The 15634-nt window shown below is 42.8% G+C and overlaps 1 protein-coding gene across 1 annotated transcript in view; it reads right to left on the bottom strand.

Moving 5' to 3' along the window:
* Window positions 1–12890, bottom strand: part of zc2hc1a (zinc finger, C2HC-type containing 1A) — a 33042-nt gene extending 20152 nt beyond the window's left edge. The window contains exons 1-3 of the mRNA XM_078398193.1: window positions 12699–12890; window positions 3934–4001; window positions 2061–2177 (exon numbers count right to left, since the gene is read on the bottom strand). Coding sequence (XP_078254319.1) covers window positions 2061–2177; window positions 3934–4001; window positions 12699–12723 — 210 coding nt within the window. The 5' untranslated portion in view covers window positions 12724–12890. The remainder of the gene's footprint in view (window positions 1–2060; window positions 2178–3933; window positions 4002–12698) is intronic.
* Between the last annotated feature and the right edge of the window lie 2744 nt (window positions 12891–15634).

The raw sequence follows: 15634 nt of genomic DNA, 5'->3' as shown, positions 1-15634 counted from the left end.
TCTGCTCCTAATGATACATACCAAAATAAATACAACGGCAAATGCAAAACAGCAGAATGATGCAAAGATTGTGGTATAATCATAAGTAATAAAAAAACTGTTAAAGTGCAGTCATGGAATAACCGAATTAGGTGGAGGTAACAGTAGTAACATGGCAGTACCTCTGGGAAGAGGGCGTGAAAGGGGCGGTTGGTTCAGGGGTTGGATAGCAGAAACTGCTCTTAAGTCATGAAATCAGGGCTTTCAAACTCCTGTATTTTCTCCCAGAAGGTAAAAAAAGAGAAGAGGGAATGACCAGGATGCAAGTGCAAGACATTCTTGACAATAATTCCAGCCTTCCCGATGCGATGATGGACTGGATGGAAGGAAGTGATTAGCCTGTGATGGACTGGGCTGCATTCACCGCTCTTTGCAGGTTCAGGCAGTCAAGAGCACATGCTATACCAGGCTGAGATGCACACTGTCAAAATACTTTCCACAGCGCATCCATAGGAGTCTTAAGAGAATCCTCATGGACATGCCATATCTTCTCAGATGATTAATAAAGTAAATTTGCCAATGCACTTTCTAGATCACTGCATCAGTGTGAAGGGACAAAGATTTCAATGTGAAGGGACAAAGATTAGATTGTAGGCGATACAGATGCCTAGAATTTTGAGGCTGTCAACAGCAGCTTTGTGGATGAAGACACACTCGCATTCATCTCCTTGCTTCCTTTGGTCAACAACCATCTCTTTAGTGTTGCTGACATTATAAGCTTGATTGTTGTTCGGATTGCATGACATTGGGTTCACTATTTCTTTCCTGTACTCCGGTTCATCATTGTTGTTGATCTGGCTGACTATAGTCTATTGTCTACTGTCTGTAGTGGTATCATCGGCAAATTTAAGTCTTTAAATTTGGCACTGTATTTAGCCACACTGTCAAGGGTGTACAAGGAGTAGAACAGAGGACTGAGTGCAGAATCCAGTGGAACGCAAATCACATTCTGATGATCAAGCTCCAGAAATAAATGAGGGAAGTAAAAGTTTTTTTACGCAAAACGTAGCCAGTCACAGGATATTGGACTCATTTGATTTAATGCATATACACTGACCATTTTAAACAGAAAATCTATATAATTCCACTTCCTGATATTAAACATTGGGAGTTCATGATACAACATATATACTTAGCCTTCCATGATATACATGTTGCCTATATATTCCAATTCAAATATACATTTTATGATTATGCATCACATGATATATTATGTAAATTAAATCTGGCCTGTACGTTTCACTTCATGAGCATGCAAAATTGTTCAATAAGCAAATAACTGCAGATGCTGGTACAAATCGAAGGTATTTATTCACAAAATGCTTTTTGTACTTAGATGGACTTGGATGGAGTTGAGGGGGGAGGCTTTACCTCCCCCCTCAACTCCATCCAAGGACCCAAACAGTCTTTCCAGGTGAGACAGAGGTTCACCTGCACCTCCTCCAACCTCATCTATTGCATCCGCTGCTCCAGATGTCAACTTATTTACATCGGCGAAACCAAACGCAGGCTCGGCGATCGCTTCACTCAACACCTGCGCTCGGTCCGCGTTAACCAACCTGATCCCCCGGTGGCTGAGCACTTCAACTCCCCCTCCCATTCCCAGTCTGACCTTTCTGTCATGGGCCTCCTCCAGTGCCATAGTGAGGCCCACCGGAAATTGGAGGAACAGCACCTCATATTTCGCCCAGCCCAGTGGTATGAACATTGACTTTTCCAACTTTAGATAGTTCCTCTGTCCCTCTCTTCCCCTCCCCCCCCCCAGATCTCCCTCTATCTTCCTGTCTCCACCTATATCCTTCCTTTGTCCCGCCCCCCTGACATTAGTCTGAAGAAGGGTCTCAACCCGAAACATCGCCCATTCCTTCTCTCCTGAGATGCTGCCTGACCTGCTGAGTTACTCCAGCATTTTGTGAATAAACGCAAAATTGTTCAGTCAGTTCGAGTTTTAAAACATATTTGCTTTTTTGGCAGAAATAAATAACACTTTATAAAGTTTTGTAAGCTTTAAGTCTACCTACCCTGGGCTTTAGAGGCTTTAAGGTGGGAATATCAGTTCCTTCGGCTCTCTGTCTACTGGAGTTAAAGGCCTTCCTTTTCTTGATTGCATTTTTTTGACAGATGGGTTCATGCTTTAACTGCAAACAAAATTTTAAAACAATTAATACAATCTTGGAAGTCTTATTGGTAAAAACTCATCACAGATCATTGAATTGCACCGCATTAACAAAGTCCAAGTAATTTTCTACCTGGCAGTAAATCTGAAAATGGGAACTATTGGGAATAGGGGAAATCCTAACAGGTTTCCATAGTCCTTATTTCTAACTGCAATCAGATTTCTCTATTGGCTGACTTATTCTCACGATTTTTCTGTTGTGCACAGGTGTAAAAATGTATCTAGAAATGGCAGCTCTCTTCTGGGTATCTGCAATGTTGATCTTAAATTCATGTAATACAAAAAAGTCAAATAACTTTTCATTTTCAAGCAAGATGGAATTAATTACCTATCAAAACTGTAAAACTGAAAGAAAACATTAAGTTCTCGAAATACACAAAAGGGACTAACAAGCAGATACCCAAACAATGCATTCATTTGCACAATTTGAAAGGTGCTGTGAAATGAGATTATCTTGTTTTCAATTTTGCTTTCTTTTAAATACTGGGAATGAATTTGAGAATTATTTTGGATTCAATTCACTTCAAAAGGGTCATACATTTTGACTATTCAAATTCATTAATTACTCAATCTGAAAATGGCTTTTTCCAGACTTCTTTAGTAGATACATGTGTTCATAATAAAGGATGGTAAAAGCATGCAAGTGTCTTGCCATCCAGTACAAGTTTTTAAAAACACATTCTCCTTCTGAATAAAATGGCTCTACCACATTTTCAAACCTGCATCAGTGCAAACATTTAACTTGCACACATCCACTTCCAGCTTTACAAAAATGAGAGTACGGTACTAAACTGGACCCAATAAAGATTGGCTTTGTCACCATTTTGCTAAAGGGTGGGTTTAGATAAAGGTAACTTAAACACAATTCTTGAGGGACAACCAGCAGAATTTCTCACATGAGCAGGATTCTAATCCATAGTCAGGAGGTGATGTTACTACAAAATATCCAAATGGTATGTAGTTGCAAAATCATAATCTCATGTCCAGTTTATTTATAACAGCCCATTGAGCAAAATCTTTTGGGAGGTCCAATTTGAAAAAAAAAATGAAGTGCAATCTTTTATACTCTGTGTCACAATATACCAGCAATTGTACAGCTAATTAATATATAGCTGTTGCACCGGCACGCCTAAGCTCAGACTCTCCATTTTAGATTTCTAAGCTGGGCATTCTAATGTTGTTGCTCTGTATCTGTATTCGGAAACTAGAATGACCAAGTTAAAAAGGAATTTAAGTTTATTACATAAAAATCCATATCAAAGTCTCCTCTTTTTTTACACTCCTACACATTAACATTAAAAAACAGTGGCATGACTTAGCTCGAAAAGACACACAATAAAATCCACTGATTTCGTATTAATTGAGCATCAACTGATTGCATAAAATTCACCCAAATGCTTTTAATAATAATAATAATGCATTACATTTATATAGCGCTTTTCAAACACTCAAAGACGCTTTACAGGGATTACTAGAACATAGAGAAGAAAATAAATAGATAAATAAGTAAACGAACAGAAAAAGGAGACAGAAGGTCTCCTTTTAAATAGATAAGTGAACAATCTTAAATTTTTACCTAAAATATAAAAAAAGTCAAATATTTCCCCAAAACATATATAATTTCTGCATCATATTCTGAGTCCTGAAATAGTTGAATCGTCTCACAAAAAAAATATATGGAGATGTTAGGAAAGAATATGAGAGATATTATGACATACCCGCGTTGCTGCCAAAAAAGTTCTCCCGCAAATTCGGCAAGGTAACAAATTATTTTCAGCTGATCCACCTTCAGAAGCAGAAAAAACAGCATTAAACCACCATTTAATACTTAGTGTTACTTATTAGTTTATTGGTTATTGGTTTATTATATTATTACTGCATATTATATGGATTATTGTGTTTACAAGTCTGTTAAGTTACAGGAAGTAACATTGTTCTGTTGTCTGCACATATGACAATTAAACATTCTTGACCCACTCTTGAGATGACATAATATTTTTAACATTAAATGCCATGTACTTTGTCATTAATCCAGTCTCCTGGAGCCTCTGTATCTTCTTCAAAAGCCACACTGTCACCAGCAAGCTTGGATATATTGCGTGTTCCCCTTATCCAAATTACCGGTAGCGTTTGCAAACAGTTACAGCTCTACCACGAACATTTAGGCGGTCCAAATATGACCCATTTATTCCTATTCTCTGTTTACTGTCCTTTAGCCAAATGTCAATCTTCGACCACAGATATCAACAGAACTTGTTTCATATTCTTGTGTGTGGGACCTCATCAAAAACCTGCTGAAAGTTCAAATACACTGCATTCTCTGCTTTTTCTCTCATTTGTTCTGTTGGTTACTACCTCAAATCAAAATGAAGGCTTGTAAAACACAATTTCCTTTCAATAAATCAATGCTGACTCCACCCACTCTAATTTTCCAAGTGTACTTCCTTAGTAACAGATTACACCACTTTTCTCTATTACTTCTAGCACTAGAGAACAAAACCAATCCAATTAACTAAATGATGTTGTTTGCGCTGCTATCAAATAGCAAATAGCAAACAGCACCTGCCTATGGATGTGGACGGATCCACTAATAATGCTGGGCTTTCAGCCTCACAACAGCTGAGGCACAAGTGATTGCCTTTGTCATTAAAGAGCCCTAATATGATGTCAATAAAAATCAGAAGAAAAACTCACCACGGCCTGAAATCAGTTTGAGCACAAAGGAAGATATTTGTAGCTCTTGCCAGCTGTGTGTTATTTAGTAGCACCGAGTTTGCTAGTTCCAGGTTCAACTCCTTCTCCAGAGATTTCAGCATGCAAGTCGAGGCTTCCACCAGAGCACTAAAGGAAATAACTAACAATTGGCGATGCTGTTTTTTTGATGGGATGCTACACTGAAATGGGTATCCCCAAAATGTCAGTGCACCATGTGAAAAGACAGGGCTGTTAAAATTAGCATACTAGCCAAACTATTTTTTAAGGCAGTCTCTCAGAATCAAGATGATTGCTTCCACTCTCATGTTGAGGTACTGTTTTTTTTTAAATGTCCTTACAATGTTACAAAATTAGAGTTCTTTAAGCCCATTGAGTCAATGCCAGCTCTCAAATAAATGCCATCAATGCCATTCATCCACATTTCAAGAAGCTTTTGGGAACAATTTTGAACATTTTTCTCTGATCGTCTGATACACCTTCCAGGGCAGAGTGCAGAATAGAGTATCTACTTCTGGAATCTGATACAGGCATGTGAACCACATGGCCTGCCTAATGTAGCTGACAGAGTTACTAAGGCTTCAATGATGGAACTTTGGCCTGGATGACACAAATATTAGTTCACATCCTTTCAGTAAAGTTTGATGATTTTGTGGAGTCACCAATGATGACATTTTTGCAGTGTCACGGGTGCTTGCCGTAGGTAGACCAGGAGCTTGGAAGTATATAGGAAGTGAGGAATCACAGCTCATACCACATTATGAGTTTACTGCCATGTGTCTTGATCTTTAAATAAGATGTTTCTCTCAATCGATCAAAACTGCCTCATTAAAGGCAGTGTTTCATCACCGATGTCTGCCTTCACCAAGAGGAGGTTCGAGATAGGAGAAATGGTCTATATTTTCCAGAGTCCCATTAAAAACGTTCATTACTGGAGGGCAATGTATTGCAGTACTTGATCTTGCAAATGTTTAGTGCCAGGCCCATCCTCTCATACTTTGGTGAATAAACCAATGAAAATGGTTACAAAGATATAGATGGAGCTTTCATCAACACAAGCTAAAGCAGAGTGTTGTCAGGGGCATAGGTGCTGAATAATTGTATGAATGTCAAACAGAATTTGAGATCACAAAAACCACTGATTGTAAAGAGACAGACTCACTTTCAGGTGGTTGCCAGGGAGACGGATACTATTTGCTACTGAAATTAAAAAAACAGGAAGTCTATTGGATGGATTTTGACAATCTATATACTAAAACTCTCGTTTGTTATCTTGATTGTAACTGAACTTCAGCCAAAACGGTACACGATAGTGCGACAATTTTAGGCCCACCTTACATTGTCACTTTAGTGATAATGCAAGTAGTTTTATTGAAATCGCTTTATATTTTTTGTTATTCACATTTTAAAGTTTAAAAGGAGGGGAGGGGGAGGGAGGGAGTGGGGGAGAAGGGAAAGGGGAGGTTGAGGAGTGGGGGGAGTTGAGGAGAGGGGGGGGGTTGAGGAGTGGGGGGGGGGGGGAAGAGGACAAGGTGCTGCATCAATACAGGAGATATTTGGGCCCAACGGGTCCACTTTGTCTCGTAGTAACTAAAGATTAGCCCCATCTTAACATTACTATCTCACTCTTTTAATTTGCGAAGAGCATCAGAATAAATACAAAATATATTTGGGAGAATAAATTGAACATGCATGAGCAAAAGTGGTGCATTACATGAGAGCTGCACAAAGGAGGCAGTATAATTAGATACTACCAGCTCGTATAGCTTTTGTAATAAATACAAAATTAACAGTAGCTTTACAACCAGCAGGTTATCAGGGTGAAATAACATGTGCTCTTACGTTGCCTTAAATAAAAAGGTGTTTTATTTTGGACAGAGCACAGTGACCATCTCAGGGAAACTAGGCCAGCTCATACTTCATTGTACTTGAAATTATTGTTAATCTACTCTCCACTCTTCAGTGTGTGTTCAGCTACTGCTGTTGCACTCTGTAGTGAGCAAGGACAGAACATTCTGGATGCTCGTGCATTGGGCACAACCACTAATCCAATGAGGCACCAGATCGTACTGATTTAAGGGTTTGTCGGGAGTTGGTACATTTAGCATGAGTTTTATTTGAACAAGGTCTCAAGACCCAATGGAAAAGGTAAATGAAGAAAATGGTTTGATTTGGGCCATTGTTTTAACAAATATAAAATATTTTAAATTTGATTTTTTTTCCATTCTATAATGCTTGCTGTCTTTAAATATTCATGATTATAGAGAGCTGTCAGGCTGCCAAGTGCAAAATTTCAGGTCCAGTCACTGCTTGTGGGACAGTTTGAATTTGATTAGCCCTCTAGGTTTGCATAAATTTAATGTGATCGTGGTGGTGACGTGGTGCTAATTATGAGCATGAACCAGGTCCAGGATAATCCAGTCCATTAAATACAACATGAACATATTTACAGTTTGTTTTTGTCTCTAAACCAATTGCAACAGTGTGATTGTAGCTTTTGTTATTTGACTACAAATTATAATAGGATTCATTAAGAAAGTGCTTTATTGGGCAGAGTAAAGCAATCTATTATATAATCTGAAATGGTGGTGATGAATTGGGTAAAAGAAAAACAATAGAAAGGGGCTAGATAGAACTCTTAAAAATAGCGGAGTCAGGGGGTATGGGGAGAAGGCAGGAATGGGGTATTGATTGTGAATGATCAGCCATGATCACATTGAATGGTGGTGCTGGTTCAAAGGGCCGAATGGCCTACTCCTGCACCTATTGTCTATTGTAATGTGCTTGGAGACACAATGATCTTGATTTTAACTCCCTCCATCTTGTGAGTCAATAAAGTGAATACTGTAGCACAAGGACCATGATTTTATTTTTGTTATAGTTATGTGATGTATTTACTACTGCAATCTAATTTTAAATAATGCAACATGCGTTTCACCAAGGCTAGCATAGCAGAGCTTATCTGATAGAACTGAATGCTGATTGATCAGTGTCAAATATAAGATAATACAAATAAAACTAGTATTCACGGGTTTTTGTAACTTAATGTCAATTGTAATGGAATAATCATAGTTTGCCATTCACTGGAGAATCTTTTATAAATCTAATGTAGGGTGCACATAGAGCTGTACTTGTATATCACAGCCCGAGGATCAATGAATTTGGTTTCTTGAAAGAACAATGCTTTATGAGGCTCACGATTTTTAGGCAACAAGTTGGGGCTAACTACAGGTAACTGAATAACAACAGGGAATATGTTGGACTGGAGAACCATACATAGATATTAATTGGCATCAAGGTTTGTAGCAATGGATTCTTTCAAACTATCAGTGACAGATAATGTCACAGTTAACAGAGCTAAAATGCAGCAAGTATTGTAGATATGCAAGACAATATATCTGTCAACATACATCAATAGATAAATTGAAAGGTCACTATGAGCTTCTCAGGTTAGCTTTCTATAAAAAATAGGATGCCATAGACTGTATTCATCAGGGCAACCGCCAGACAGACAGGAGACTTTCGTAAACAAAGGGCTTCCATTTTTATCAACGTTTGCAAAATGAGATTTGCAAATATTTGTATTTTTTTAAACTTTCGTGCATGTCCCCAATCAACGTAAAAGCAATGTACACTGACAATATTTTTCAAATATTACTTATTCACATTACTTCATTGATCGTCGATGTGATGAATACATTATATGAAGGTTTATAACTGTAGTGCTCGGGAAACTAAGCTCATTTAATGGTATTTGTTTCTCAGGGCAATTTGGTAAATTGCAGATGGTTCAAGTTTGCTCTTTCATATCTAACAATTTTTATTTTGTATTTGTGGGTCTGGCACCAGATCAAAAGAGGCTCTATGTGAATCTCGCCAACTGAATTGATGCAGCAAGAATGGTCAGAGAGAATGCAACATCAGCACGACTATCAGTTGTGTATACATATTTTCAAACACAGAACTCACGCTTTTGAATAAGATTTCTTTTTTTTAAAGTGTGTGAAAATAACCTGGAACAGCGATTGAAAGCTCTTCTAGACAGCCATTGACAAGCAGCAGGGGAGAAAGAGAGCATCGGCCAGGAGCCCAGGCACAAGCAGTGCGAATCCTATTTGCTCCTGACTTACTGGACCGTCACCCGGTAACAAGTATGAGCCCTGCCCAGCCCTCTCCATGTTGCTCACTCATTCACCTTCCTCACCAGGAACACCCTACATATTCACGTCAATGGCTATACAAAATGCGTCCAGTCCGGCCCAGCCCAGTGCATTCCAGTCCAGTGCATCCCAGTCCAGTGCATCCCAGTCTAGTCCAGTCCATCCCAGTCTAGAACATCCCAATCCAGTGCAGTCTAGAACATCCCAGTCCAGTGCAGTCCAGTACATCCCAGTCCAGTGCAGTCCAGTACATCCCAGTCCAGTGCAGTCCAGTACATCCCAGTCCAGTGCATCCCAGTCTAGAACATCCCAGCCCAGTACATCCCAGTCTAGTACATCCCAGTCCAGTGCAGTCCAGTACATCCCAGTGCAGTGCAGTCCAGTCCAGTACATCCCTGTCCAGTCCATCCCAGTCTAGTCCAGTACATCCCAGTCCAGTAAAGTACATCCCAGTCTAGTCCAGTACATCCCGGTCTAGTCCAGTACAATAGACAATAGGTGCAGGAGTAGGTCATTCGGCCCTTCGAGCCAGCACCACCATTCAATGTGATCATGGCTGATCATTCTCAATCAGTACCCCGTTCCTGCCTTCTCCCCATACCCCCTATCCTTAAGAGCTCTATCTAGCTCTCTCTTGAAAGCATTCAGAGAATTGGCCTCCACTGCCTTTCGAGGCAGAGAATTCCACAGATTTACAACTCTCTGACTGAAACAGTTTTTACTCATCTCTGTTTTAAATGGCCTACCCCTTAGTCTTAAACTGTGGCCCCTGGTTCTGAACTCCCCCAACATTGGGAACATGTTTCCTGCCTCTAACGTGTCCAACCCCTTAATAATATGTTTCAATAAGATCCCCTCTCATCCTTCTAAATTCCAGTGCATACAAGCCTAGTCGCTCCAGTCTTTCAACATACGACAGTCCCGCCATTCCGGGAATTAACCTAGTAAACCTACGCTGCACGCCCTCAATAGCAAGAATATCCTTCTTCAAATTTGGAGACCAAAACTGCACACAGTACTCCAGGTGCGGTCTCACTAGGGCCCTGTACAACTGTAGAAGGACCTCTTTGCTCCTATACTCAACTTCTCTTGTTATGAAGGCCAACATTCCATTGGCTTTCTTCACTGCCTGCTGTACCTGCATGCTTCCTTTCAGTGACTGATGCACTAGAACACCCAGATCTCGTTATATGTCCCCTTTTCCTAACTTGACACCATTCATATAATAATCTGCCTTCCTATTCTTACCACCAAAGTGGATAACCTCACACCTATCCACATTAAACTGCATCTGCCATGCATCCGCCCATAGCATCTTCCTCACAGTTCACACTGCCACCCAGCTTTGTTACATCTGCAAATTTGCTAATGTTACTTTTAATCCCTTCATCCAAGTCATTAATGTATATTGTAAATAGCTGCGGTCCCAGCACCGAGCCTTGCGGTACCCCACTAGTCACTGCCTGCCATTCTGAAAGGGACCCATTTATCCCCACTCTTTGCTTTCTGTCTGCCAACCAATTTTCTATCCATGTCAGTACCCTACCCCCAAAAACCTTTGCACACTAATCTCCTATGTGGGACCTTGTCGAAGGCTTTCTGAAAGTCAAGGTACACTACATCCACCGGCTCTCCCCTGTCCATTTTCCTAGTTACATCCTCAAAAAAATTCCAGATTAGTCAAGCATGATTTCCCCTTTGTAAATCCATGCTGACGCGGAACGATCCTGTTACTGCTATCCAAATGCTCCGCAATTTCGTCTTTTATAATTGACTCCAGCATCTTCCCCACCATTGATGTCAGACGAACTGGTCTATAATTTCCTGTTTTCTCTCACCCTTCTTTCTTAAAAAGTGGGATAACATTAGCTATCCTCCAATCCACGGGAACTGATCCTGAATCTATAGAACATTGGAAAATGATCACCAATGCTTCCATGATTTCTAGAGCCACCTCCTTAAGTACCCTGGGATGCATCCCATCAGGCCCTGGGGATTTATCAGCCTTCAGTCCCATCAGTCTACCCAACACCATTTCCTGCCTAATCTGAATCCCCTTCAAGCATGTACAAACCAGCCCAGTCCTGTCCAGTGCAGTCTAGTACATCCCAGTCCAGTGCAGTCTAGTACATCCCAGTCCAGTACATCCCAGTCTCGTCCAGTCCAGTACATCCCAGTGCAGTGCAGTCCAGTACATCCCAGTCTCGTCCAGTCCAGTACATCCCAGTCTAGTCCAGTACATCCCAGTGCAGTGCAGTCCAGTACATCCCAGTCTAGTCCAGTACATTCCAGTCTAGTCCAGCACATCCCAGTCCAGTCCATCCGTCCAGTCCATCCCAGTCTAGTCTAGAATAGTCCTGCCCAGCCCAGTCTAGTCCATCGCAGTCTAGTTCTGCAATGTCCAGCCCTGCCCATCCTCTTCCCCATGGTGTTGTCCACTCACTCACTCACCTTCCTCGCCCAGCCCAGCCCAGCCCTGACCATCCTCTCCCCCATGGTGTTGTCCACTCACTCACCTTTCTCGCCCACCCTCTCCCCCATGCTGTTGTCCACTCACTCACTCACCTTCCTCGCCCATCCTCTTCTTCCCCATGATATTGTCCAGTCACTCACCTTCCTCGCCCATCCTCTCCCCCGGCCATGGTGTTGTCCACTCACTCCCCTTCCTCACCCATCCTCTCCCTCATGGTGTTGTCCACTCATTCATTCACCCATCCTCCCCCGGCCATGTTGTTATCCACTCACCTTCCTCGCCCATCCTCTTCTCCCATGGTATTGTCCACTCACTCACTCACCTTCCTCACCCAGCCCTGCCCATCCTCTCCCCCATGCTGTTGTCCACTCTCTCTCTCTCACCTTCTTCGCCCTGCCCATCCTCTCCCCCGCCATGGTGTTGTCCACTCACTCACCTTCCTAGCCCAGCCCATCCTCTCCCCGTCCATGTTGTTGTCTACTCACTCACCTTCCTCGCCCAGCCCTGCCCATCCTCTCCCCCATGGTGTTGTCCACTCACTCACCTTCCTCACCCATCCTCTCCCCCACCATGGTGTTGTCCACTCACTCACCTTCCTAGCCCAGCCCATCCTCTCCCCCGTCCATGTTGTTGTCCACTCACTCACTCACCTTCCTCGCCCAGCCCTGCCCATCCTCTCCCCCATGGTGTTGTCCACTCACTCACCTTCCTCACCCATCCTCTCCCCCGGCCATGGTGTTGTCCACTCACCTTCCTCGCCCACCCTCTCCCCCATGGTGATGTCCACTCACTCACTCATCATCCTCTCCCCCATGTTGTTGTCCACTCACTCACTCATCATCTTCTCCCCCGGCCGTGTTGTTGTCCACTCTCTCTCATCCATCCTCTCCCCCGGCCATGTTGTTGTCCACTCACTCACTCATCATCTTCTCCCCCGGCCATGTTGTTGTCCACTCTCTCTCACCCATCTTCTCCCCCGGCCATGTTGTTGTCCACTCTCTCTCTCTCACCCATCCTCTCCCCCGGCCATGTTGATGTCCACTCTCTCTCATCCATCCTCTCCCCCGGCCATGTTGTTGTCCACTCTCTCTCTCTCACCCATCCTCTCCCCCGGCCATGTTGTTGTCCACTCACTCACCTTCCACGCGCCGATCACCCTCCATCTTCGTGTAAGAAAATAACTGCAGATGCTGGTACAAATCGAAGGTACTTATTCACAAAATGCTGGAGGAACTCAGCAGGTCAGGCAGCGTCTCAGGAGAGAAAGAATGGGTGACCCTCCATCGTCGCGTCAATAGCAACACAAAGTGCGTCGGCACCCGGCCCCACCGAGCCGCGCCATTGGCCTACTCCATTGCCCCGCCCACTCGGCTCTGCGCGCGCGCGCACCCCCCCCCCCCCCGCGCGAGCCTTTCATCGTTTAAATTTAAACGGGTCATCTCCAAAACACTTGGAGATTACAAGCAGGTGATTTATATATATATATATTTTATTTTTATTTTTTTTGTGTGGTGTTATGTTTAATGTGCCGCCGTGCAAATATGTCGCGCCGCGCCACGCTCATAGATAGTAAAGCAGTGACGGGAACCGAATGGCTCTAAATTAAGATATATAATAAAATATTATATCAAGCAAAAATACGAATTTAATACTCAATTATTAAGAATGCTTCACTAAGGGTCAAGGTGAAGTGGCAGCGTGTGCCAGGCTTGAGAAATTAATTTCACCTCACTAATCTCACCCCAAATCAAATTTAGATTCCAGGAGGAAAAGGGAAAATCAATGTTCCACCCACTTGATTTAAATTCCTCAAATAACCAAATGCTCAAGAGATATAAGAAAATAACTGCAGATGCTGGTAAAAATCGAAGGTATTTATTCACAAAGTGCTGGAGTGACTCTGGGGGTCAGGCAGCAGCATCTCAGGAGAGAAGGAATGGGTGACGTTTCGAGACCCTGCTAAGGGTCACCCATTCCTTCTCTCCCGAGATGCTGCCTGACCTGCTGAGTTACTCCAGCATTTTGTGAATAAATGGCTCTAAATTAACATCGGGCGGGGAAGCCAAAAACACAGACATCGTTTCGCTGAACACCTCCACTCAGTCCGCCCGCCACAGGGCAGCCTGTGCTGTGTGTGATCTCCCGGTTGCTAAACACTTCCCAGGTGATCAAACATTCGTTCTTTATTTTAGCCTCTGAGGGCCTCCTCCTGCACCTATTTTCTATGTTTCTATAAGGGGCCAATTTACAGAGGCCAATTCATTGGGAGACCTGAAGGAAAACTACTAGATCACCAGGTAACCAAGCCCCACACAATCAGCACCTGAGGTCAGGATTGAACCAGGCACCAGAGCTGTGAACTGTTTATGTATGCTTATGTTTCTATAAGGGGCAATTTACAAAGGCCAATTCATTGGGAGACCTGAAGGAAAACTACTAGATCACCAGGTAACCAAGCCCCACACAATCAGCACCCGAGGTCAGGATTGAACCAGGCACCAGAGCTGTGAACTGTTTATGTATGCGCTGTTATGTTTCTATAAGGGCCAATTTACAAAGGCCAATTCATTGGGAGACCTGAAGGAAAACTACCAGATCACCAGGTAACCCAGCCCCACACAATCAGCACCCGAGGTCAGGATTGAACCAGGCACCAGAGCTGTGAACTGCTTATGTATGCGCTGTTATGTTTCTTTCAGGGGCAATTTACAAAGGCCAATTCATTGGGAGACCTGAAGGAAAACTACCAGATCACCAGGTAACCAAGCCCCACACAATCAGCACCCGAGGTCAGGATTGAACCAGGCACCAGAGCTGTGAACTGTTTATGTATGCGCTGTTATGTTTCTATAAGGGGCAATTTACAAAGGCCAATTCATTGGGAGACCTGAAGGAAAACTACCAGATCACCAGGTAACCCAGCCCCACACAATCAGCACCCGAGGTCAGGATTGAACCAGGCACCAGAGCTGTGAACTGTTTATGTATGCGCTGTTATGTTTCTATAAGGGCCAATTTACAAAGGCCAATTCATTGGGAGACCTGAAGGAAAACTACTAGATCACCAGGTAACCAAGCCCCACACAATCAGCACCCGAGGTCAGGATTGAACCAGTCACCAGACCTGTGAACTGTTTATGTATGCGCAGTTATGTTTGTGTGCCATTGTATGTTCATTTCTTAGTACCTGAACTGATGTACAGCACTTTGGTCAACGTGGGTTGTTTTTAAATGTGCTATACAAATAAAATTGACTTGACTCTACATCATCGTCTATATCCCTCGTTTCCCTTATCCCGAACCAGTCTGAAGAAGGGTCTCGACCCGAAACGTCGTCGCCCATTCCTTTTCTCCAGAGATGCTTGCTGCCTGTCCTGCTTTTTTTGTGTCTTATCTACGAAACACACATTTACTTCCCATTCCCACACACTGACCTTTCTGGACCTATTCCTCCTCCATTGTCAGAGTGAGGCTCAGCGCAACTTGGAGGAACAGCACCTCATATTTCGCTTGGGCAGCTTACACCCCAGCAGTATGAACATTGACTTCTCTAACTTCAAGTAACCCTTCTTGCATCCCCTCTCTTAGTCCCTCCACCACACTAGTTATTGTACTAGTTTCACTGTCATCCTGGTGAGTTTCATTTTAACTCGTTATCGCCTAGCCCACAGCTAACTGGACCGTCTCCTTTATCATTGTTACTTTTTTGCGTATCTTTCATTCAATTGTTATATTTCTCTCAATATCACTGTCTATAATCTCTTGTTTCCCTCTCCCCTGAATCTCAGTCTGAAGAAGGGTCTCGACCTGAAACGTCACGTATTCCTTTTCTCCATAGATGGTGTCTGACGTGCTAAGTTACTCCAGCTTTTTGTGTCTTTCATCGAATGGCTCTGGTGCCTGGTTCAATCCTGACCTCGGGTGCTGATTGTGTTACCTGGTGATTTAGTAGTTTTCCTTCAGGTCTCCCAATGAATTGGCCTTTGTAAATTGTCCCTTATAGAAACATAGAAAATAAGTGCAGGAGGAGGCCATTTGGCCCTTCAAGCCATTGTGATCATGGCTGATCATCTA

The sequence above is a fragment of the Rhinoraja longicauda genome, chromosome 4 (genome assembly GCF_053455715.1).
Source record: "Rhinoraja longicauda isolate Sanriku21f chromosome 4, sRhiLon1.1, whole genome shotgun sequence".
NCBI lineage: Eukaryota > Metazoa > Chordata > Chondrichthyes > Rajiformes > Arhynchobatidae > Rhinoraja > Rhinoraja longicauda.
The sequence above is the reverse complement of the archived record's forward strand: the minus strand, read 5'-3'. Positions and strand labels throughout refer to the sequence as shown.